Here is a 23,243-nt window from a genome sequence, read left to right on the forward strand (position 1 = left end):
TGGTCTAGAAGCTCTAAGTCCCCGCCGGGTTACTAGTTGGGTAAGGTTGGGTATGGCCACAGGTAGTAAGAAGGAGTGGATGTCTGTGAAAAACAGCAATTTGTTATTCCCTCTGGGTGTCCAGAGGCAGGGCTGTGTGTGAGATCAGGGGCACACACCAGGAAGTATCGACTGGGGGTGTTCCCTCAGACAGCCGTGGATTGTGGATGCCGAGGATCTTTTCAATAAAATTGTCCAGGCAACAAAATAAACCAAAGCCTAAGTATGTAGATCAGGACCAGTCAAGAGCAATTCTGGGAGCCTTAGCACCATCTAGAAGGTGGACAGGACCCTGAGCATGAAGGGACAGGGTGGGTAGGTGGCCACGGCCCTTCTGTCAATCAGCTGTGTGTAATTTCTGGGGATGGGACCAGGTACCCCTGTTGGGGAAACTTACGATGTCCTACGTTGCCACCAGTATTCAAAATCTCTGTGTCCTTGAGCATGTGTGTTTGCATATAGAAGGGCAAGTCCTCACCTACCCCAGAGCTGTACCTGTTGCCAGTCTCCACCTTGCCCTCAACCACACTTCCATGCTCTTCCACACTTTCAGTGTTGGTTTCCATGCTAATATTCTTTATCGGGGCCCAGCAACCCCTCTGGAACGGGCTGCTCCAGGCCAAGGCTGGCCAGGAGTCAGCAATTCACTCCTGGGCACTTGGAAGCTCTCCCAGCCTTGCTGGGGCCAGCAGACAATTCGGGGATGGGGGGCAGCCTCACCAAAGTCTGCTGCTTTTATAGCCAATGTAGCTTATGAAGCACCTTCCCAGAACTCCCCTTCTGCACGAGGAGAGAGTCAGGTTTCTGACTGTCCACTCACAAAGGAGGTGGGATTGCCAGTCCCTCTATCTTGTCTGGGATCTCGTGCCTAGCTATCTTCCTCTGCACCCAGACGATCGGATGATACCACTAGAGAAGCGTACGAATGCAGGCCTTGTAATGGGTAGAGGAGAGGTGGACAGTGCACCTCGTAACTGCGTGATGGACAAGCCTGTGGGTCTCTGCAGCTGGGAGAATACTTGAATATTTTTCATTCCCTTGGGAGGGTGAAGATCTCTGTCTCTACAGCCAGTCTAGTACTGGTACCCCTTACACACTGTCAGGAAGGCAACTGTCTAGGCATTTCTGGGTGCACAGAAACCCTGCAGAAGCTGCTGGCTGGGCACTGTGCTCAGCTGAGGCCCCTGGACTGGAATAAAAGAGATAGTTCCCATGGCCAAAGGGCAGGCCAGCTACAGGGTGAGAGTGTTAGCTAACAAGGGCACGTTGACCATAGTATGGTATGCCTGTAGCAGTTACCCATCTAGACAGTGTCCCAGAGAGAAACTTTGGGAATTAATATTACTCTCAGTCACACATGCAAAGCACATAACTGCTTTATCCTGAGTCAAAATTTTAAAGTTTATTGTAGCATCTCTATCAAGAATACATATTTATTGTGGTATCACGATCAAGAATATATATAAATACATGGCTGAAGCCAAGAGTAAGACACAAGGGATATTTCAGGGTTAGTCAAAAGGTGGTCCTTCAGGGGGTCCAGAAGGCTAGATAGCTGTTGGGCAGAGGGCAGGAGACCTGGGAGCAGGCAGCGGCCATCTATGGCCCTCAGCAAGAAGGGCAGAAATGGGGGCTAGCCGGTGAACTGAGTGCAAACTGAGATTTACTCAGCAGCATGTGGGCCTGAAGCACTCACTGTTTCCACTGCTAATTTCATTACATGACCTGCAGACTAGAGAAGTATGTGTGGCTGATATGCACAGGGGAGATAGACATGGGGACACAACTCTACAGATGTATCCTCAAGCAATAAGCAAGGCCAGTGCCCCATGTTCCCTGACTGCGCTTGTCCCTCCCCTGTGTTTCAGCTCAGGCTTGGGGAGCTCTGAGAGTAGGGCTGCCTGGGCCCCAGCCTGCTTCCTCACCACCTTGTCCAAGCTCAGGGGACTGCCAGAGAAAGCTGCCTATGCCTGTAGGGCTGTTCCTTAAGAGGTAGCCCAGTTCCTTCTCGTAACATTCGGCTGCCTGCAGCAGCTCTCCATTCAGCTTATGGACTAATCCTTGGAGATACCAAGAATTGGGTGCACTTTGTGGAAGGTGATTTCCAGCTCTGTTCTGTAGTGGGCATTTCATCTTTCCCTCCTCAGCTGGCTTTGTTTTTGAGGGCACATCTTCTAAATCACGTTGGACAGCAGTGTTTTCAGATTTCCCAAGATGCCCCTCAAAGTCGCAATACTGCTGGTGGGGTTGTCGCCTCTCAGTGTTGGGGTGCTCCTTACCGAAACGTGTCTGATAATAGTCTTCCTTTTCCAAGAGCTTGGTGACATCAGAATATGCGTGCAGAGGATCTACTCCTTTCTCAGTAGCTTTGATCACATAGTCAATAGCGTATTTCTTTAGTTCTTCAATATTCTCCCTATTCTTGCTAGCCTCAGATTCTCCTGCATTCTGAATCTGTTTGACTTTTGCCCTATAGCAGCACGCAATCTGGTAATACAGGTAACCGTTGTTTGGAATGGATTCCGATGCCCTTAGAAACAGTTCAATAGCTTTGTCTAGATCACCTTTATTTTTGTAAAATGTGGCTGCATTGCGAAGGACCTCTGCTGGGCAAGGAGTGTTCCCCACGGCCTCTGCCACCAAGCGCTCCCCTTCAGCTTCTTCATTCATCTTCTGCAATTTCAGGGCCAAGAGCACTCTGATATACTGATCATCAGGACTCAGCTCAAGGGCTTGCTTCAGAACATCAATGGAGAATGGCTTCTGTGGTTGATTATCCAGACAGTATGTTGCGATGGCCAGTCCAGAGGAGAATTCTGGGTTGTTGGGCTTCTCTTCCAAAGCCTTCTTGAAACACACCTTGGCCCTTTCATTGTGCTTTCCTCCACACTTCAGCAGTGTCCACCCTTCTTCACAGTCAAGCTCAGGGCACTCCATACTATATGGATTTGAAAACTTCTCACATACTTGTTTCACCTTGTCTACATACATCTGAGCATCTGCGAATCTGCCCAGGTGATAGTAGACCCAGGCATAGTTCCCCCAGGTGACCAGTTTTCTGATTTCTGCTTGATCAGAGTGCTCTCGCTGGACCAGCTCCTCAGCTCGCCGTAGGCACTCCAGGGCGGCCTCGTTGTGACCATTTAAGTGTTTTATGTAGGCCAAAAAGTTGTATGTTCTAGCTGGGAACTCTGTGTTTACGAATTCAATCTGGTTACACACTCTATCTTCTAGATCATGCAAGACACCATCTTTTTTAAGTAAGTTCCACGTGAAATGGCATTTCAGCTGTGGGAGGATTTTCTCCAGAGAATTCTTGTTGACCTCACTGTGGAGAAAACAGACAAGGTCACTCTGATGTGCACCTGCCAGGCACCACATCCTGGGACACAGTTACAGGTGAATTTTGTGTGTCAACCTGTCCGGGCTATGGGGGGCTCAGACATCTAGTGAAACATCAGTTCTGGCTGTAGCTGGAAGGGTGTTCCCAGGACAGATCAGCATCTGGCTCAGGAGGCTGGGGTAAAGCAGACTGTCTTCCCCAGTGTTGATGGCACCATTGGTCTGGTGAGGGCCTGAGTACAGGCAGAAGGGGTGTGAATTCCATCTGCCTGCCTGTGTGAGCTGGACATGGGTCTTCTCTTCCCCTTAGACTGGGGCCTGTACCATCTGCCTTCCTCGTTCTCAGGCCCTCAGACTTGGACCTGAGCCTATGGCATTTCCCTCCATCTCTCCTGGGTCTGCAGCTTGTGGACAGTGGCCCGTGATTATGATCCTCAGCCTCCATAATCACCTAAGCCAGTTCCTGATAAGCTCTCTCTGTTTAATTGTGTGTGTGTGTGTAGTATGCTATATATTCATGCTATATTTGAAATATATATTTATAATATATTACATATTTATAAATATATACACACATTTTGTATATATGTATATATAAATATATATACATACACATACATATTTCAAATCAACAGTAGGTGAGAATCTTTATTGTAATCTTTATTTCACTGGAAAGTAGAGAAAAAAGTAGGTGTAAAAATAAGTATGTTTAGAAAATATTGTAGAAAGAATAAAAAAAGAGGATTAAAATTCTCAGTGAGGAAAACCAAAAAATATGTCCAGTTGTATAAAGGCTCTTCCTTTACAAGAAATGGGGATAAGCTGAAGATCCAGGGTTTTTTTCGCTGTTGACAAACAGACAAGGTAACAGAAAACCCAACTGAGGTCAAACATTGTGAGTCTGGTACTTGAGCCTACTCATGGTCTGAGCGAAGTTGATGACTTCAGTGCAGGGCAGAGCTGATGGTGGGATGGCCAAGAGTCCTCCATCCAAGAGTCCATCCTACCTTAACCTTCATGTAGAAGCTAAAGAAAAAGCCCTTTATGGAGTCTGAGCTCCATAGTTGGCTGCCCGAGTTTCCTCCATTATGGTGCTCTGAATGGTTGACTTTTTGGCCAGCAAACACATGGAAGAGCCTGGAACAACTGCCTTCAGCAAATGCCTGCTGCCTCTTCCCAGCCTTGGTGGGTGGGGCCTGACATCCCCCAGCAGCTTATATGGATGTACATGTATTTCCTAGTGCTTTGTCTGGAGAGCCCTGACTCATCTATACCCTATGTTGTCCTAGACAGAAGAGGAGTTAATTCCCTTACACTCCCTAGCTTTCTCTCTCCTATACAGCTGTGGTCTGTGCAAGAATTCACAGAGCACGTCCCTTCCACTGTGCGGACAGGTATGCGAGGTGAGGTGGGCGGATGGGAGGAAGGCACTGCAGAGAGGAGACCTGGATCTTTTGTCCTGCTCCATTGGAATCCGGGCTCAGTCCTCACATTCTGGGCAATGTGGATTCAGCCATCCAACGACCCTTTACAGGGCTACTCCTTTGTGTTGCTTTGTTAGTTTTGAAGGATGCCAAGAAAAAGAAACTTCGTTATCCTTGCTCTCTCTGGCCTAGGAGCCCACAGACTGGGTAGCAGGAGCCACGTAAAGAGACAAAAGCCCAGGGGTGTTTTATACCATGCTGCGGAGACTGAGCCCTTTCCCTTCATCTTCACCATCTCCTCAGACCCATGGGTGCTTACTTTCAGTCTGATGGAGGCAGTCTCCCCAACACAGGCAAGATCCCCAGACAGAATGAATTCATTTTGAGGAACAAACGAAATCAACAGATTTGATGGAGGATGCCAAGGGAGTTATCACTGGCCTTATTCAGTTGGATAAACTACCATGTTCTCAAAGTGTGTTTTCCTATCAATATTTGCCTGGGACTTGGAGGATGTTTTACTGAGTTTGTGCTCCCCCTTTCCTACCAGTAGATTCTTGACACCACGAGATTGGAAAGACGCTCTAGAAATCATTAAACCCAGTTGTCGTCCATAGTTTTGGGTTTCATAGACTAGCCCAACTTCAGAAAAGAAGTTATGAGCCAAATAGGGCTGCCAACTTAAATTTGGCAAAACTGTGACAATGGGAGAGAATGTATCCCAAAAGACACCAACCACCTATGCTTGCCAACACTGGATTAAAAAAAGTCAAAAAGAGGGCGCCTGGGTGGCTTAGTCGGTTAAGTGTCCGACTTTCGCTTAGGTAATGATCTCACGGTTCATGGGTTCAAGCCCCGCGTCGGGCTCTGTGCTGACTGCCAGCTCAGAGCCTGGAGCCTGTTTCAGTCATTAAAAAAAAAAAACCCACTGAAATCCTGTCATTTTCATAAACATAGAAGGAATATGAGGACATCTTGCTAAGTGAAATAAGCCAGACAGAGAAAGACAGATACCACGTAATGTCACTTATCTGTGGAGTCTTAAAAAAAATAGTTAAACTCATAGAAACAGTAGAAAAGTGGTTGTGGGGGAGGAGGGTGGAAATAGGTAGGCATTGTCAGCTCAGAAAAATTTTCCTTCTACTATTCTAGGTTCTTTGGCTAGTCAAATACTTAAATAGACACTAGACAGATGAACCGGGAAGAAAAAATTTAATTTTGTAGGTGCAGGAGCCCCATAAAAGTATGAGGCCCAAAGGCAGTCAGGCAGTTGAGGCTCAAATGCCATCCTCAGCTAAGGAGTGGATTGGGTGCTAGAATTTCAAAGGGGTGGAGAGCAATTACCAACAAGATGAGTGCAGACGGTTGATAATCAGCCTTTTGCCCTGCAGTGCATATAAATCTTTCAGATAAAAAGTTCTCTCTGGTAACAGATCCCTTTGGGGTCAGTCCCCATATCTAAATCCCTCAGGCAGTTAACAGAGAGGCAAACATTTTCCTGAGTCTGTTGGGTCTCAGTTGCCTTTGGCTCAAAATAACCCACATGCCAAAGTGGCACATTCTGGGGTGGCGTACCTTCTGCCCCTTCACCGTATTTCTCAGTTCTGAAAGAGCAAACTTTGGGTCAGCACAATCTCGTTATGAACTGCAGTGTTGGCTTAGTCATTAGCACATTTGCAGAGAAGTAAGCATGCTTTTTAAATAATCCACAACAACCACAACAAAACTCACTGACTTAGTCTTTTCACAAAAGAAACAAAAGAGGGGCCAGGACCTCCAGTAACTATCCTGGAGGGGGTGGTGCCCTACAGGCCCTCTGCCCCTTTCCACCTGCCAGTCTCTCCCCGTCACCTCCCGCTCTTCTGAGGGTCTTCCCTCAGGGTCTGTAAATCAGAAATGGCCGCAGAGCTAAGTGAAATTTATGATCGAATTAGATAAATGTGAATTTAATCTATAAGCAAGCACTGCATCAACATACCTCAGGAAGTTATGTGCAAGCCCAAGATTTGTGGGAAATTCTCAACTTCCTATCAGAAAAGTAGGGAACATTTACCTCATGATGGCTATTTCCCTCAATTCTGAAAAGTTGGGGTCCAGGGTGATTTTATTTTCTGCTTGTGGATCAGAAGCAAATGCCAAAGGGCCTTCCATCCATGATGCCCGCTAGCCCTGAGGTCTGTGCTTTTATCAAACAGAAAAGGACAGTGAGGCCAATACAATGCTATCAAGATTCCCACTGAGGAGAAACTGAAACCGGTGTGTCAGAGCTGAGGTCATTCTAGACTGGGAACAGAGTTCAACACAAACTGTCTGGGGGCTTGGAAAAAGGCATTATACATACATAGGCCCTATTCCAGAGCTTCCATTGAAATTCTAAGCTTCTGTGGGCTTAGGCTCAGGAATCTGCATTCATACAAACACCCTAGAAATTGTGTACCTACAGGAGCCCCTGTCCCACATTTTGAGAAGCAGTGTTCTAGAGGGATTCCGAAGCGGTGTTCTAGAGGGGTTCTGAAAAGCCCTTCCTACTTACTTGTCAGAGATAATGTAGTATATCAAAGAGCGAGGCAGACAATCTAGAAGAGAGGAAAATGACCATAAGATACTTGGATTTCTGTTACCTCTTTGGCCTGCTCTTGAATATTTCTGGAATCACATTATTTAGCCTCTTTTCCTTATGAGGAAATGGCCCTGAATGAACTTCCTTTTTCCTTCCATCCAAATTGTAGGAAACTATGCCCTGGGGAGGTCCACTTTTACTTTCCTCTAAGCTGTGGCTCTGTGCACTCTAAGAGTTTCTATCAAAGAGAATGGTCCACAATAGCTAAAACATGGAAAGAGCCTAAGTGTCCATCAACGGACACATGGATCAAGAAGATGTGGTTTATCTATACGATGGAATACTACACGGCAATGAGAAACAATGAAATCTGGCCATGTGTAGCAACATGGATGGACCTTGAGGGTGTTATGCTGAGCAAAATAAGTCAGGCAGAGAAGGACAAATATCATATGTTTGCACGTATAGGAGGATTAGGAGGAACTTAACTGAGGACCATGGGGGAGAAGAAGGGGGGAAATGGTGGGGGAAAGGGAGAGAGGCAAACCATGAGACTCTTGAATGCTGAGAACAAACTGAGGACTGATGGGTGTGGGGGGGAGGTGGGAGATGGGCATGGAGGAGGGCACTTGTGGGGATGAGCACTGGGTGTTATATGGAAACCAACTGGACAATAAACTATTTGTAAGAAAATAAATAAACAAATAAATAAATAAAAAAGAGAATGGTCCTTGTTCTCCAAACAGGGACCCCGAGGGCCTACTTCTTTAACTCCTGCCCCTTGTCTCTAGCGTGAGCATAATTAAAAGCATTAAGACCCTTCACCATCTTGGATTTTGCCCACAGAACCAGAAGATGCTTGGCCCTGGAGTTTGGTACCTCACTAATGATTCTGCTCTGCCACCTACTCTCTTGCCCGCTGAGCCTCATTTTGCTCATCTAGAAAATGAGGCTAAGTCCGGAAGTTTTCCTTCTATTTCTATTTTTTGGAACAGCTTGAGAAGGATAGGTATTAACTTTGCTTTAAATGTCTGGTAGAATTCCCCAGGGAAGCCATCTGGCCCAGGATTCTTATTTATTGGGAGATTTTTGATAATTGATTCAATTTCTTCACTAGTTATGGGTCTGTTCAAATTTTCTATTTCTTCCCGTTTGAGTTTTGGCAGTGTGTGGGTGTCTAGGATTGTGTCCATTTCTTCCAGATTGTCCTGTTTGTTGGTGGGAATGCAAATTGGTGCAGCCACTCTGGAAAAGCAATGTGGAAGTTCCTCAAAAAATTAAAAACAGAAATACTCTATGACCCAGCAGGGATACAGGAGTGTTGATGCACAAGGCACATGTACCCCAGTGTTCACAGAAGCACTTTTAACAATAGCCAAAGTATGGAGAGAGCCTAAATGTCCATCAACTGATGAATGGATAAAGAAGATGTAGTTTATATATTCAATGGAGTACTACTTAGCAATAAGAAAGAATGAAATCCTGCCATTTGCAGCAATGTGGATGGAACTGGAAGGTATTACACTGAGTGAAATAAATCAGTCAGAGAAGGACAGATATCATATGTTTTTACTCATATGTGGATCTTGAGAAACTTAACAGAAGATCATGGGAGAAGGAGAAAGGGAAAAATAGTTACTAACAGAGAGGGAGGGAGGCAAAGCACAAGAGACTCTTAAATACAGAGAATAAACAGAGGGTGGATGGGGGCGGGTGGAGGAGAGAGGAATATGGGTGATGGGGATTGAGGAAGGCACTTGTTGGGATGCGCGCTGGGTATTGTATGGAAGCCAATTTGACAATAAATTATATTCATAAAAAATAGAAAATGAGGCTAATAAAAAAATCACAGTTCTTCCTTCCTAAGGCTATTGGGAAGATGATATGAAATCACGCACGTAAAGCCCTTGACAGAGCACACTACCAGCTGCTGACCACACAGAGAAGCGTTACCCCCCACAATCGCTGGTCTATTAGTGTTATGATTTTAAGCGAATTTTTAGTGCACGAGGAAGCAACAGAGTTTCTCAGTGAATAGGGCAGAGGAGGGCACTTATCAGCCAGCCTGCAGGTAGGAGGTGTTTCCCCAGGTGGTTTTTCCCCTTTGGGAATTTTTAGCCCTGCTAGGTAGGAGCAGCCCCGCCTGGCTCTGGCCCTACAGCCTCTGGGAACAGGGCAACCTGATGTGGGCACCCTTCTAGTGGAGTCCAGAGAGCCCCTCCCCCGCAGACTTCCTCAGGTCAGTGGCTCTGGACACACCTAAGCACAGGCCAGTGTAAAGCCTCTTGGGCAAACTGACTAACAGAGCTCTGGGCAGGGCCAGGTTTTCTGGTCAACCCAGTCATGGAGACACGTACATAACCTGGAGCCCATTATATAGCCAAGGGTAATCTGAGGCACTTGGCAGTGACTTCCTCTTGCCCACCCAGCCCCAAGTAGGAGCCCTGAGGTCTTCCCCAGGGAGTGGTCACTGGGATCCTCCCTCCCCCCGGGTGTTTGAGTGGAAATGGCTTCTTCTCTCAACTCTATCTTTCCTGAGGCTCTAATGGCAGAACTTAAGCTTGTTTACATGCATTTAAAAAAAAACAAACAAGTTTGCTAAGATTATACTTTACATACAATAAGATGCACACATTTTAAATGTACAGTTTGAGGTGTTTTGACCAATGTATATACCCAAGCAACCACCACCACTCTCTCCTTCCAGACTATTTACATCATTCCCAAAGATTCCCCTCTCTGCTTCCTACCCAGCTCCAGCCCCCTCCGCCATCCCAGGCAACCACTGACCTGCTTCCCATCACTAGAGATTATTAGATCATTATTTAAAAAGAGATTAGGTCATTGTGTTTTGAAGAGAAAACTGCTGCTCCCCAACTCTCAACATGGAAATAAAAACAAACTCTGTGCTTCGCGTTTTGTTTTGATGTAAGAAATGGAAAAATGCCCATCTGGAAGAATTTCTTCTACTTCCCACCTCGGACTGACCCAACGTTTCAGGGCTCTCCACGGGAGTGGAGTCTGTACTACAATTCCATCTTTAATAATATCTGCTGAAAAGAAAATTTTCTTTTTAAAACAAAAAGAAATAAAAACTTCTTAGTTGTTGCAAAGAAAACAACAACAAAAAGCCCATAAAGAGTAATTCCATCACCCCTCCCGGGTCTAACTTGGAATCTACAAACTGTGCTTGAGTGGGTCTAACACTCCTGCTGAGCCCTTCTCTCTTCTGGGTTCCCAGCGAGGGGAGCAGTTCTAGAAGCTCAGGAAGCCTGAGTGTGTACACCGGGGAAAAGACCCAGAAATAAAAAGTGACCACACTAATAAAGGCAAGGTTCATGAAAAAGCAACCAGACAACACAGGAGCCTGCCTGCACCCAGCAGCTCCGTTTACAATTTGCATTCAAGGTCAAGGGCGCTTATGTCACTGACCTCATGTCTGCACTCTGCTCCTCTTCTGTTTTGAAAAGCTGGGCTCCAAGCTGATTCCTTCTTGGGAAGTTTTCCAAGTGTGCCCCAAGTCCCTGCTGAAGGAGCTATATAGGGGACGGAGGGTGGGAGACGAGTCAGCTGATGTTTTCTCCCTGTCGGCTCAGTGAAAGTGAAGGGAATTGGAAAGTGAAACTAATCAAATGCAAGAGGAGGAAAAGAAGACTGAAGGTTGAAATCTCTGATGTCAGTGGAAGCATTCATGAAACACTCTGCAACTGTGCGTTGAGAGAATATGTAAGCACTCCCAGGAATCTGACCATCCATCTAGGGCGAGTTCCAGGAAACAGCTTTTTTTTTTTTTAATTGCAAGTGAATATTTTATTATTCTTATTTGAAAGCAAAACAACTTTGAAAAAATTTTTAAAACATTTATTTTTGAGAGAGAGAAAGAGGGAACACAAGCGATGGAGGGACAGAGACTGAGAGACAGAGAGAGAGAGGGAGGGAGGGAGACACAGAATTCCAAGCAGGCTCTAGACTCCGAGCTGTGAGCACAGAGCCTGATTCAGGGCCAATGCAGGACTTGAACTCAGCAGCCATGAAATCATGACCTAAGCCACCCAGGCACCCCCAAAACAACTGTTAAATACAATAAAGTCATGTAGGTACAAGACACAAGAAAAATAGGTTTTTTTTAAATTTTTTTTTAAATGTTTTTATTTCTAGGAGAGAGAGAGTGAGAGACAGCGTGAGCAGGGGAGGGTCAGAGAGAGAGGGAGTCACAGACTGAAATAGGCTCCAGGCTCTGAGCTGGCAGTCAGCACAGAGCCCGATGTGGGGCTCAAACCCACGAACCACGAGATCATGACCTAAGCGAAAGTCGGACGCTTAACCGACTAAGCCACCCAGGCGCCCCAAGAAAAATAGTTTTGAAACAACTTGTTTTTCTAACCAGAATGACTAGAAAAATAGAATGAAAAACCTAGAATGAGGAAACACAAAATGTAAGCATCATGGTGTTTGATGAGCATCAACTTGACTAAATAGCCATAGTACTGAGTCAAACACTAATTGAGGTGGGACTCCAAAGGCATTTTGTAAATGTTACATGTTCAGTTGACTTTGTTTTCTCAAAATTTAAAACTTTGAAAAAATTATATAGTTGACACACAATATCACATTAGTTTCAGGCATACAACTTGGTGACCTCACAAATTATACGTATACATTATACTGTGTTTACCATGAGTACAGTTCACCATTTGGTAGGTACTACAATACTGTTGATGGTATTCCTCATGCTCTGTTTCTTATTTCCCGGACTTACTCATCCCTAACTGGAGACTGTGTCTCCCTCCTTCACCTGTTTGTCCCTACCTCCCACCCCTCTTTCCTCTGGCAACCCTCACTTTCTCTGTATTTATAGTTCTGATTCAGCTATTCATTTATTCATTCATTTTTTTTTTAAGAGTCCACTTAAGAGTGAAATTATATGGTATTTACCTGAGTCTGATGATTTTACCTAGCATAATACCCTCTAGGTCCATCCATGTTGTCTGAAATGACACGGTACAATTCTTTTTAAAAAAGTTTTTAAATGTTTATTTAATTTTTTGGGAGAGAGAGAGCAAGAGAGAGAGAGAGCATTATCGGATGGACAGAGAGAGATGGAGACACAGAATCTGAAACAGGCTCCAGGCCCTGAGGTGTCAGCACAGAGCCGGACATGGGGCTCCAACCCACAAACCATGAGATCATGACCTGAGCCGAAGTCGGATGCTTGACTGATTGAACCACCCAGGCACCCCTGAGCTCATCCTTTTTTATGACTGTATAATATTCACATGTGTGTACACATCTTCCTTATCCATTCATCTATTGAAGGGCACTTAGGTGGCTTCCGTATCTTGGCTATTGTAAATCATGCTGCAAAAAACAGGGGTGCATGTATCTTTTCACGTTAGTGTTTTCTTTTTTAAATTAAAAAAATGTTTATTCACTTTTGAGAGAGAGAGACAGAGCATAAGCAGGAGAGGGACAGAGAGAAAGAGTGAGACACAGAATCTGAAGCAGGCTCCAGGCTCTGAGCTGTCAGCACAGAGTCTGACGCAGGGCTCGAACCCACGAACCACAAGATTATGACCTGGGCCAAAGACAGACACTCAACTGGTTGAGCCACCCAGATGCCCCTCAGACTAGTGTTTTCATTTTCTTTGGGTAAATACCCACTAGTGGAATTATTGGATCTTATATTATTTCTATTTTTAATTTTGGGGGGAAGCTCCATACTGTTTCCCTAGTGGCTGCACCAGTTTACATTCCCACCAGCCAAGCACAGGGATTGCTTTATCTCCACATCCTCAGCAATGCCTGTTACTGTCCTTTTGATTTTAGCCATTCAAACTAGTATAAGTTAATATTTCTTTGTGGTTTTCATTTGCATTTCTCTAATTAGTGATGTTGAGCATCTTTTCATGTGTCATCTTTTCATCTGTCCATATTCTTTGGAAAAATGTCTATTCAGGTCTTCTGCCCATTTTTTAATTGGCTTGTGTGGTTCTGGGTATTGAGTTGTTTAAGTACTTTATATATTTTGGGTATTACACCATTATTAGATATATCATTTGCCGATATCTTCTCCCATTCAGTATGTTGTTTTTCGTTTTTTTGACGGTTTCCTTTGCTGTGCAAACGCTTTTAATTTTGATGTAGTCCCAACAGTTTATTTTTTCTTTTGTCTCCCTTGTATTAGGAGACATAGCTAGAAAAAATGTTGCTATGGCAATATCAGAGACATTACTGCCTTTTTCTCTTCTAGGATTTTTATGGTTTATGGTCTCCCATTTAGGACTTTAATCCATCTTGAGTTTATTTTTGTGTATGGTTTAAGAAAGCGGTCCGGTTTTATTCTTTTACATGCAGCTGTCCAGTTTTCCCAGCACCATTTGTTGAAGAGACTGTCTTTACCCCATTGTATATTTTTGGCTCCTTTGTTGTAGATTAATTGACCATATAATTGTGGGCTTATTTCTGGGCTCTCAATCCTGTTCCACCGATCTATGTGTCTATTTTTGTGCCAGTACCATACTCTTTTGATTACTACTAGATCTTGAAATCTGATATTGTGGTACCTCCAACTTTGTTCTTTCTCAGGATTGCTTTGGCTATTTGGAGTCTTTTGTGGTTCTATAATACAATATTTGTTTTAGTTTTGTGAACAATGCTGTTGCCATTTCGATAGAGATTGCATTGAATCTGCGGATTGCTTTTGGTAATATAGACATTTTAACAATATTAATTCTTCCAATCCATGAGCATGGAATGTTTTTCCATTTGTTTGTGTCATGAATTTCTTTCATCAGTATTTTATAGTTTTTGGAGTACAGATCTTTCTCCTCTCTGGTTGATTATTCATTGGTATTTTATTCTTTTTGGTGCAATTGTAGATGGTGTTTTGTTTTTTTTTAAATTCCCTGTTTGCTACTTTGTTATTAGTGTATAGAAAAGCTGCCCAATTCTGAGTATTAATTTTGTATCCTGCCATTTAACTGAATTTGTTTATTACTTCTAGTAGTATTTTTTTTTTTTTGGTGAAGTCTTTAGGATTTTCTATGTATAATATCACGTCTGCAAATAGTGACAGTTTAACTTCTTTACCAACATAGATGCCTCTTATTTCTTTTGCATGTCTGATTGCTGTGGCTAGGACTTCCGGTATTATATTGAATAAAACTGGGGAGAGTGGGCATCCCTGTCTTTTTCCTGACCATAGAGGAAATTCAGTTTTCACCATTGAATATGATGTAAACTGTGGGTTTTTCATTATGTTGAGGTATGTTCCTTCGTTGTTGTTTTTTTTTAATTTTTAATGTTTTATTTATTTCTAGGAGAGAGAGAGAGAGACAGCGTGAGCAGGGGAGGGTCAGAGAGAGAGAGGGAGACACAGAATCTGAAATAGGCTCCAGGCTCTGAGCTGGCAGTCAGCACAGAGCCCGACGGGGGCTCGAACCCACGAACCGCGAGATCATGACCTAAGCGAAAGTCGGACACTTAACCGACTAAGCCACCCAGGCGCCCCAAGGTGTGTTCCTTCTAAACCCACTTTGTTGAGGGGTGTCTGGGTGGCTCAGCTGGTTAAGTGTCTGACGTTGGCTCAGGTTATGGTCTCATGGCTCATGGTTTTAAGCCCAATGACAGACTCTGTGTTGACATCTCAGAGCCTGGAGCCTGCTTCGGATTCTGTGTCTCTTTCTCTGCCCCTCCCTTGCTTGCATTCTGTCTCTTTCTCTCTCTCAAAAATAAACATTAAAGTTAATACACAAAAAATAAAAAATAAACCAACTTTGTTGAGAGTTTTTATCATGAATGGATGTTGAATCTTGTCAAATGCTTTTTCTGCATGTGTTGAGATGGTCAGATGATTTTTGTCCTTCATTTTATTGATGTGGTGTATGGTGCTAATTTATTTGTGAATATTGAAGCATCCTTACATTCCTGGAATAAATGCCACCTGATCATGGAGAATGATGTTTTTAGTTTATTATTGTAGGCAGTTTGCTAATATTTTGTTGAGGATTTTTGCTTTTGTGTTCATGAAGCATATTGGCCTGTAGTTTTCATTTTTTTGTGGTGTGTTTGTCTGGTTTTGGTATCAATGTAATTTCTGCCTTCATAGAATGTATTTGGAAGCCTTCCTTCCTCTTCCATTTTTTTGTAATAGTTTGAGGAGAATAAGTATTAACTTTTTGTTAAACGTCTGGTAGAATTCCCCTGTGAATCCATCTGGTCCCGGACTTTTATCTTTTGGTAGTTTTCTTTTTTTTTTTTTTTTTTTACAAATAGTTTATTGTCAAATNAAGTACGGAGCTCCTTACTTCTCCGCCATCTTGCCCTCTCCTTTTGGTAGTTTTCTAATGACCAATTCAAGGTTTTATTTTTATTGGTCTGTTTAGATTTTCTATTTATTCCTGGTTCAGTTTTGGAAGATGGTATGTTTCTAGGAATTTATCCTTTCTTTCTAGTTGTCCAGTTTGTTGGCATATAATTTTTTGTAGTGTTCTGTTATAATCCTTGGTATTTCTATGGCGTCAGTTTTTACTTCTCCTCTCTCATTTCTGTTTTTATTTTTGGGTGTCCTTTCTCTGTTTTTCTTGATGAGTCTGGCTAAGGGTTTGTCAATTTTGTTTATCTTTTCAAAGAACCAGCTGTTCGTTTTATTGATTTTCTCTATTATTGTTTTAGCCTTTGTGTCATTTATTTCTGCCCTGATCTTTATTATTCCCTTTCTTCTACTCAGGTTGGATTTGTTTGTTTTTCTTTTTCTAATTGCTTTAGGCCTAAGGTAAGATTGTTTATTTGATTTCTTTTTTTCTTGTATTTTGAGGCAGGCCTGAATTTCTATACACTGCTCTCTTGGAACTGTTTTCATTGTGTCCCAAAGATTTTGTACCATTGTGTTTTCATTTTCATTTGTCTCCATGTATTTCTTTAATCTCTTTTCAAATTTTCTTTTTTGACTCATTCATTGTCTAGTGTCATATTGTTTAGTCTCCACATGTTTGTGTTTTTTCCTGTGTTTTTCTTGTGATTAATTTCTAATCTCATACCATTGCAGTTAGAAAAGACTCATGGTATGATTTCAGTCTTCTTAAATTGATTGAGGCTGGTTTTATGGCCTTATATGTGATCTATTCTGGAGAATGCTCCAAGTACACTTGAAAAGAACGTGTAATCTGTTGTTTCTGGACAGAATGCATTCTATATACCTGTTACGTCCATCTGGTCCAATGTATCATTCAAAGACATTGTTTCCTTATTGGTTTTCTGTCTGGATGTTCTATCCTTTGATGTAAGTGGGGTATTAAAGTCCCCTACTATTATTTTATTACCATCAATTTCTCCCTTCCTGTCCATTAATATTTGCTTTATGTATTTAGGTGCTCCAATGTTGGGTGTGTAGATATTTACAAATACTGTATCCTCTTTTGGATGGATCCCTTTATCATTATGTAATGCCTTTCTTTGTCTTGTTATAGTCTTCGTCTTAAAGTCCATTTTCTCTGATATAAGTATTGCTACCTCAGCTTTTTTCCCCTTCCATTTTCAAGGTGAATGTTTTCCCATCCTTTCCCTTTCAGTCTCTATGTGTTTTTAGGTCTGAGGTGAGTCTCTTATAGGCAGCATAGATGGGTCTTGTTTTTTGTTTTTGTTTTCTTTTGTTTTTATCCATTCTGCCATCTCATGTCTTTGGATTGGAGCATTTAGGCCATTTACACTCAAGTAATTTCTATACCCAACATGGGACTTGAACTCACAACCCTGAGATCAAGAGTCACATGCTTAGCCACACTGACTGAGCCAGAGAGGTGCCCCTAAGCTATTTCCATTTAAAAATATTTTTGACAGGTCTGTACTTATTACCATATTAAAATTTATATTCTGGGAGTTTTTGTAGATTTGCTTTGTACCTTTCTTCTTATCTTGCTCTTTTTTTTTTTGTGGATGATGAGTTTCTATAGTGTTATGTTTGTCTTTATTTTTTCCCTATCTGTCACAGGTTTTGGGGTTTTGTTTACCATGACGTTCATGTATAACATCCTAAGTAAATGGTCATTTAAATTCAAACACATTCTGAAAAAAAAAAAAACCTTTTTCTTTTTCTAATTTACCTTTGCTTCCCCTTTTATTCCCTTTTCCATATTTTATATATATGTTGTCATATTTTATATCTTTTAATCATAATTTTCCCATGTTTAATTATGACCATTTCTTTTTCACTTTTCTAAAAAGGCTTATTTATTTATTTTGAGAGAGAGAGAGATGAGGAAGAGGCAGAGAGAGAATTCCAAGGAGGCTCTGCACTGTCAGCACAGATACCAGTCCAGGGCTTGAGCTCACAAACCATGAGATCATGATCTGAGTGGAAACCAAGTCAGAGACTTAACCAACTGAGCCACCCAGGTACCTCCATTTCTTTTCCGATTAAAGAAGTCCCTTTAGCATTTACTGTTAGGCTGGTTTAGTGGTGATAAACTCCTATATCTCTTGTTTGTCTGGGAAACTCTTTATCTCACGTTCAAATCTGAATGATAATCTTGAGTATTCTTGGTTGTAGGTTTTTTTCTTTCAGCACTTCAAATATATAATGCCACTCCCTTCCAGCCTACAAAATTTCTACTGAAAAATCAGCTAATAGCCTTATAGGATATCCTTTCTAGGTAACTTTTTATTTTTCTTTAGCTCCTTTTAGGAGTCCAACAGATCTCTTAATTTATTCCTCATTTTTAAAATTCTTTTTTCTTTTTGCTGTTCAGCCTGTGTGTTCTCCATTACCCTGTCTTCCAGATGGCTGATACATTCTTCTTCCTCCTCTAATCTACTACTGATTCCCTCTAGTGTGTTTTGTGCGTGTTTTATTTCAGTTCTTGTATTCTTCAGCTCTGACTGGTTCTTTTTAATATTTTCCATCTCTTTACTGAAGGTCTCATTGAGTTCTTCCACTCTTTTCTCCAGCTCAGTGAGCATCTTTATGATCATTACTTTAAATTCTTTATCAGGCATATTTCTTATCTCTGTTTCATCTAGTTCTTTTTCAGAGATTTTTTTCTTGTTCCCTTTTTTTGGGAGCATATTCCTCAGTCTCCCCATTTTGGTTGGTTTTCTGTGTTTATTTCTGTGAATTAGGTGGAATGGCTACTTCTCCTAAATTTGAAGGTGTGGTCTTGTGAATAGTGTTCCCCATATAGAGTGTGTGCTTGGTGACTTTTGCTGGCTGGCTAGACCTGTGGCTGTAAATGCTAGTTATTCTTTTATTCATTTATTTATTTTTTTAAGTATTTTTATTTATTTCTAGGAGAGAGAGAGAGACAGCGTGAGTAGGGGAGGGTCAGAGAGAGAGGGAGACACAGACTCTGAAACAGGCTCCAGGCTCTGAGCTGACAGTCAGCACAGAGCCCGACGCGGGGCTCAAACCCACGAACCGCGAGATCATGACCTAAGCGAAAGTCGGACGCTTAACCGACTAAGCTACCCAGGCGCCCTGCTAGTTATTCTTTTAAATAGTGGCTTTTTACAGAAAGAAGAGAGTAATGATAGTAATAATGATGATTGATGATGATGATGATGATGATGATGATAGAATAATAAAAGAAAGTAAAAGAAAATAGAGAAAAAAGCAGAAAAGAAAAAAAAGAATGAGGAAGAAAAAACAAAACCAAAAAGAACAAAATTAAAACAAGATGTGACAAATTTTAAAAAATTAAAAAATAAGAAAATAAAAATTAAGAAAAAAATTAATTAAAACCAAAACAAAATAAAACAAAAAAAAAGAAAAAAATACCCCATGGCTTATTTTTTGTCTCCCAGCACCACAGAGGTTGGGTTGCTGAGGTCACAAACTCTCTGTGATGACTGGACCCACCACTCATGGTGTCCAGGCTCTGTTCTACTGTGAGCTTTTAAGGTGGAGGGGAGGGAGCATCCTCACAGCTCCTCAGCCTTTTTATTTATTGTTTGTTTGTTTATTTTTGAGAGAGAGAGAGAGAGAGAGAGCGAGAGCATGTGAAAGGGGGTAAGAGCAGAGAGAGGGAGAGAGAGAATCCCAAGCACAGAGCCCAGTGTGGGACTCAACCCCGTGAACCATGAAATCATGACCTGAACCAAGATCAAGAGTCGGGCGCTAAACCAACTGAGCCACCCAGGAGTCCCTCCTTGGCCTTTTTCAACTCTGGCTTGTTTGCTGTCCCAGTGAGACCAGGACTGGTGTGGGCTTGTGGATCCTGTGCTTGCTGAGGTTGCAAACTCCCTGTGACCTCAGGACCTAGCTGCTATGGTGTCTAGACTCTGCTCTGATCTAGGCTTTTAAGATGGATGGGAACATAAACCATGTTGTCATCCAGTCCCTCTGACCTGGAGAGTGTTCTTGCAGCTCCTCTACTACTTGATAGATTTCCTGTGTGGTCTGTTATATGTTAAGAGACTGTGCCCCAGGCCAGAGAGATCTGTTCTGTCTCCCTCAGTACATTCCCTCCCCACTGCTGTTGGTTGGCAGTGTTGGTGGGCAGGGTTCCCTGCCTTACCATGTCTCTGTTGCTCTTGCCATTCTCTCTATTTTTGGTTGTTTAGTAGCTGTTCAGTCAGCCCTCAGTATTTCAGGGGAAAATTATTCTATTAATAGGTGTAATTTGGTGTGTCCTGGTGGAGGAAGCCAGTTCAGGGTCTTCCTATGTTGCCATCTTGGACTGGAATTCCCAGAAACTGTATTTTTAATAGCAGTGTACAGGAGATTCTGATGTAGGGGTTTCTGGGACCACATGATGTGAAAGACTGTCCAGAGATATTTCTTAAAAAGTAGTTTCTTCCAGTAAATATACTTGTGGGAGGCAGTTTGCAACTGGAGACCGGGATTAATTCTGTGTGTTCAGTTTACTAGCTGTGGGGTTGATTATCCATGAGTGAAATCACGGAGTCTGAATTTCCTTCTTGCCCCACACTGAGTACAGGAAGCCAAGCCCTGGAGTGCAGTTTAGATCTCTGAGGTCTAAGGCAATCCTTTAGTCTTCCCAGCTGTAAAATGACCCATGTAATGGTCCATGTAATATTGTTTAATGGCTGTCTGTTAAGTTCATATATTTATGCTTCAACCCTTGAAGGAGTAATATCTCCTCAGGTATTGATCTCACGGTTCATGAGTTTGAGCCCCACCTCAGGCTCTGTGCTGACAGCATGGAGTCTGCCTGGGATTCTCTCTGTCCCTCTCTCTCTGCTCCTCACCTGTTTGCACTCTGTCTCTCTCTATCTCAAAATAAAATAAACTTAGAAACAGAGTAAAATGCTCTCTAAATAAATAAATAAATAGGGGCACCTGGATGGTTTAGTCAATTGAGCGTCTGACTCTTGATTTTGGCTCAGGTCAGGATCTCATGGTTGGTGGGATCAAGTCCTGCGTCAGTCTCTGCACTGTCAGCATGGAGCCTGGGATTCAACCTCTCCCTCTGCCCCTGTGTCCCACTCATGCTCTCTTTCTCTCAAACAAATAAATATTAAAATGACCTAGGACTAGATTTTCATACTCAGACAATAGGATAGAGGATTTCTCCAACATATCTGTGGAGCACAAAAGCAGTGAATTAGCAACAGCATTTAAAATGTTAGTCATACAAAGGGTATGATACAATGACAACAAACCTAGAGGTTAATGGTTTTTTTTGTTGTTTGTTTTGTTTTTAATTTCTAGGAAAGACAGAGAGACAGCGTGAGCAGGGGAGGGTCAGAGAGAGAGGGAGTCACAGACTCAGAAACAGGCTCCAGGCTCTGAGCTGGCAGTCAGCACAGAGCCCGACATGGGGCTCGAACCCACGAACCGTGAGATCATGACCTAAACGAAAGTCAGACGCTTAACCGACTAAGCCACCCAGGCACCCCAAACCTAGAGGTTAAAAATAGAAAGCAACAGAAAAAAAGCTGGCTTTCTTTTTAATCATTTGGAAGAAGAGTCCATTCATCAGTTGATGAATCTACTTTTTGGCCATTATGAATTTTTTAAGTTATTTTGAAAATAATCCATATACTGTACAATTTACCCACTTAGAGGGTACAATTCAAAAGCTTTCAGTGTTTCAGTGTGCAACCATCCCTGCAGTAAATTTTAGAAGATTCTCACTCCTCCCAAACGAAAAGCCCATGCCCCTTTGCCGTCATCTGTGATCCTGCTATTCACCCCAACCCTAGGCCACCACTATCTGCTTTCTAGCTCCATAGATTTTCCTTCTGTGAACATTTCATATTAATAGACCTTTTGTGATTAGCTTCCTCACTTACCATAATATTTTCAAGGTTCATCTATGTTGGAGCATGTATCGGTACTACATTTATTTGGAATAAATGTAATAAGTACCACACTTTGTACTGCTGAGTAATAATCCACTGTATGGATATACCATATTTAATATACCAGTTTACCAGTTGATGAATCTACTTTTTGGCTATTACGAATAATGCCATTATGAACATTCACGTACAAGTTATGTGAACGTGTTTTCATTTCTCCTGGGTATATAGGAATGAAATCATTGGGCTGTATGGTAACTCTATGTTTAACCCTTCAAGGAACTGTGGAACTGTTTGTTAGAGTCACTGTACTGTTTTATACTAAGGATTTTAGTTAGTTTCTCTTTTTTTTCTTAACGTAGGTTCCACACCCAGTATGGAGCCAACATGGGGGTTGAACTCAAGACCCTGAGATCGAGACATGAGCTAAGATCAAGAGTCAGCCGCTTAACTGACTGAGCCACCCAGACACCCCTAATTAGTTTCCCTCTCACAGCCTCCCAAGAAGCTACAGATCACCAGCAATGAGCAATTACACTGTAAATCATACTTACTAGTCAAACCTAATTACTCCCTTCCTGAAACTAGGTGATGAGGGAAATGGTAGAGAAAGAAGGGAGAGAGAAGCATATGGTCTTTGGGTTGAACCCACATTTCTCAGGTTGGCATCCAAGGTCAATTGTGCATACGGTAGAGACCTTACAGTTTTACCTGAGTTTATCTTCAGGATTTGGACACTTCCAATGTTTCTGGTTGCACTGGATGCAGGTTGTGAAAATCTGTTGACATGAGGTAGGAAGGAAGATAAAAATGGACCGTGACTCAAGGTCTGCTGCCCCTGGGGACTGTCTCTCAGCTCTATGGAAAAAGGGGCTAAGAGCAGAAGCTGATGAACCTTCCACTGAGGACTCCAGTGCTGGAAAATACTCAGTATTGCTTAGCACCCAGGCAGATGAGAAGAATTCTCCTTACTCCTTCATAGGCACTAACACCGGGTCCAGGGAGCTCTCAAGGTGACAACCAGAGGAGATATACCGAAGCAGTTTTGTGAGTGGAGGATGTTAGTGTGTGTAGGTGTGGGAGCAATACAAGTGATCAGAAAATTCTGTCAGACTTGTTCCTTGACACTCACAAGATACTTCCTGGCATTAGCTGGGTGGGTATCCGAGGGGAGTCACGTGTCCTGCACTGAGAAATGTGGTTAAGAGCCAGGGAGTTATGACTCATTCCAAACAATATGGCTCCATTTGTTGTCCCCGGATAGTGAGATTTCAGGAAACCTGAGCTATCAACATAATTTTGTTTATTGTTTTCTAATCGTTTCTGTCAGCATTAAGTCCTCAAATAAAAATTGAGTGTAGCACAACATATATCTTTTCCCTGTTCTTTCCACCTTTGTCCTCTTGAGACCCTGTTCCGAGCACGGGTTTTGCTGGCATCACTTGCCTGGGCAAGATGCTGTGCACCTGGTATACCTTCTTTAGCACCCCACAGGTGCCAGTGGTGCTCTCTCCAGCTCAGCCTACCTGCTCATCTTACCTTCCACTCAGAGCACCCCTGCCTTTCCTCCCCAGGCACCAGATCCAATAATAAGGAAGCTAACCCTTTCCCTGAGATGT

General features: G+C 42.6%; 2 protein-coding genes across 2 annotated transcripts in view; one reads left to right on the top strand and one right to left on the bottom strand.

Moving 5' to 3' along the window:
- LIPA (lipase A, lysosomal acid type) overlaps positions 1 to 23,243 on the top strand; it is a 239,164-nt gene that overhangs the window by 14,906 nt on the left and 201,015 nt on the right. The gene's annotated exons all lie outside the window — the stretch shown is intronic.
- On the bottom strand, positions 1,403 to 10,954 carry IFIT3 (interferon induced protein with tetratricopeptide repeats 3). The gene is made up of 2 exons (XM_077751890.1): positions 10,798 to 10,954; positions 1,403 to 3,367 (listed from the first exon to the last, which is right to left on the bottom strand). Exons 1-2 carry the CDS (start codon positions 10,800 to 10,802, stop codon positions 1,909 to 1,911), a joined length of 1,464 nt encoding a protein of 487 aa, XP_077608016.1. The 5' UTR covers positions 10,803 to 10,954; the 3' UTR covers positions 1,403 to 1,908.

This window comes from Crocuta crocuta, unplaced genomic scaffold (genome assembly GCF_008692635.1).
Source record: "Crocuta crocuta isolate KB4526 unplaced genomic scaffold, BGI_CrCroc_1.0 scaffold694, whole genome shotgun sequence".
In the NCBI taxonomy this organism is placed as follows: Eukaryota; Metazoa; Chordata; class Mammalia; order Carnivora; family Hyaenidae; genus Crocuta; species Crocuta crocuta.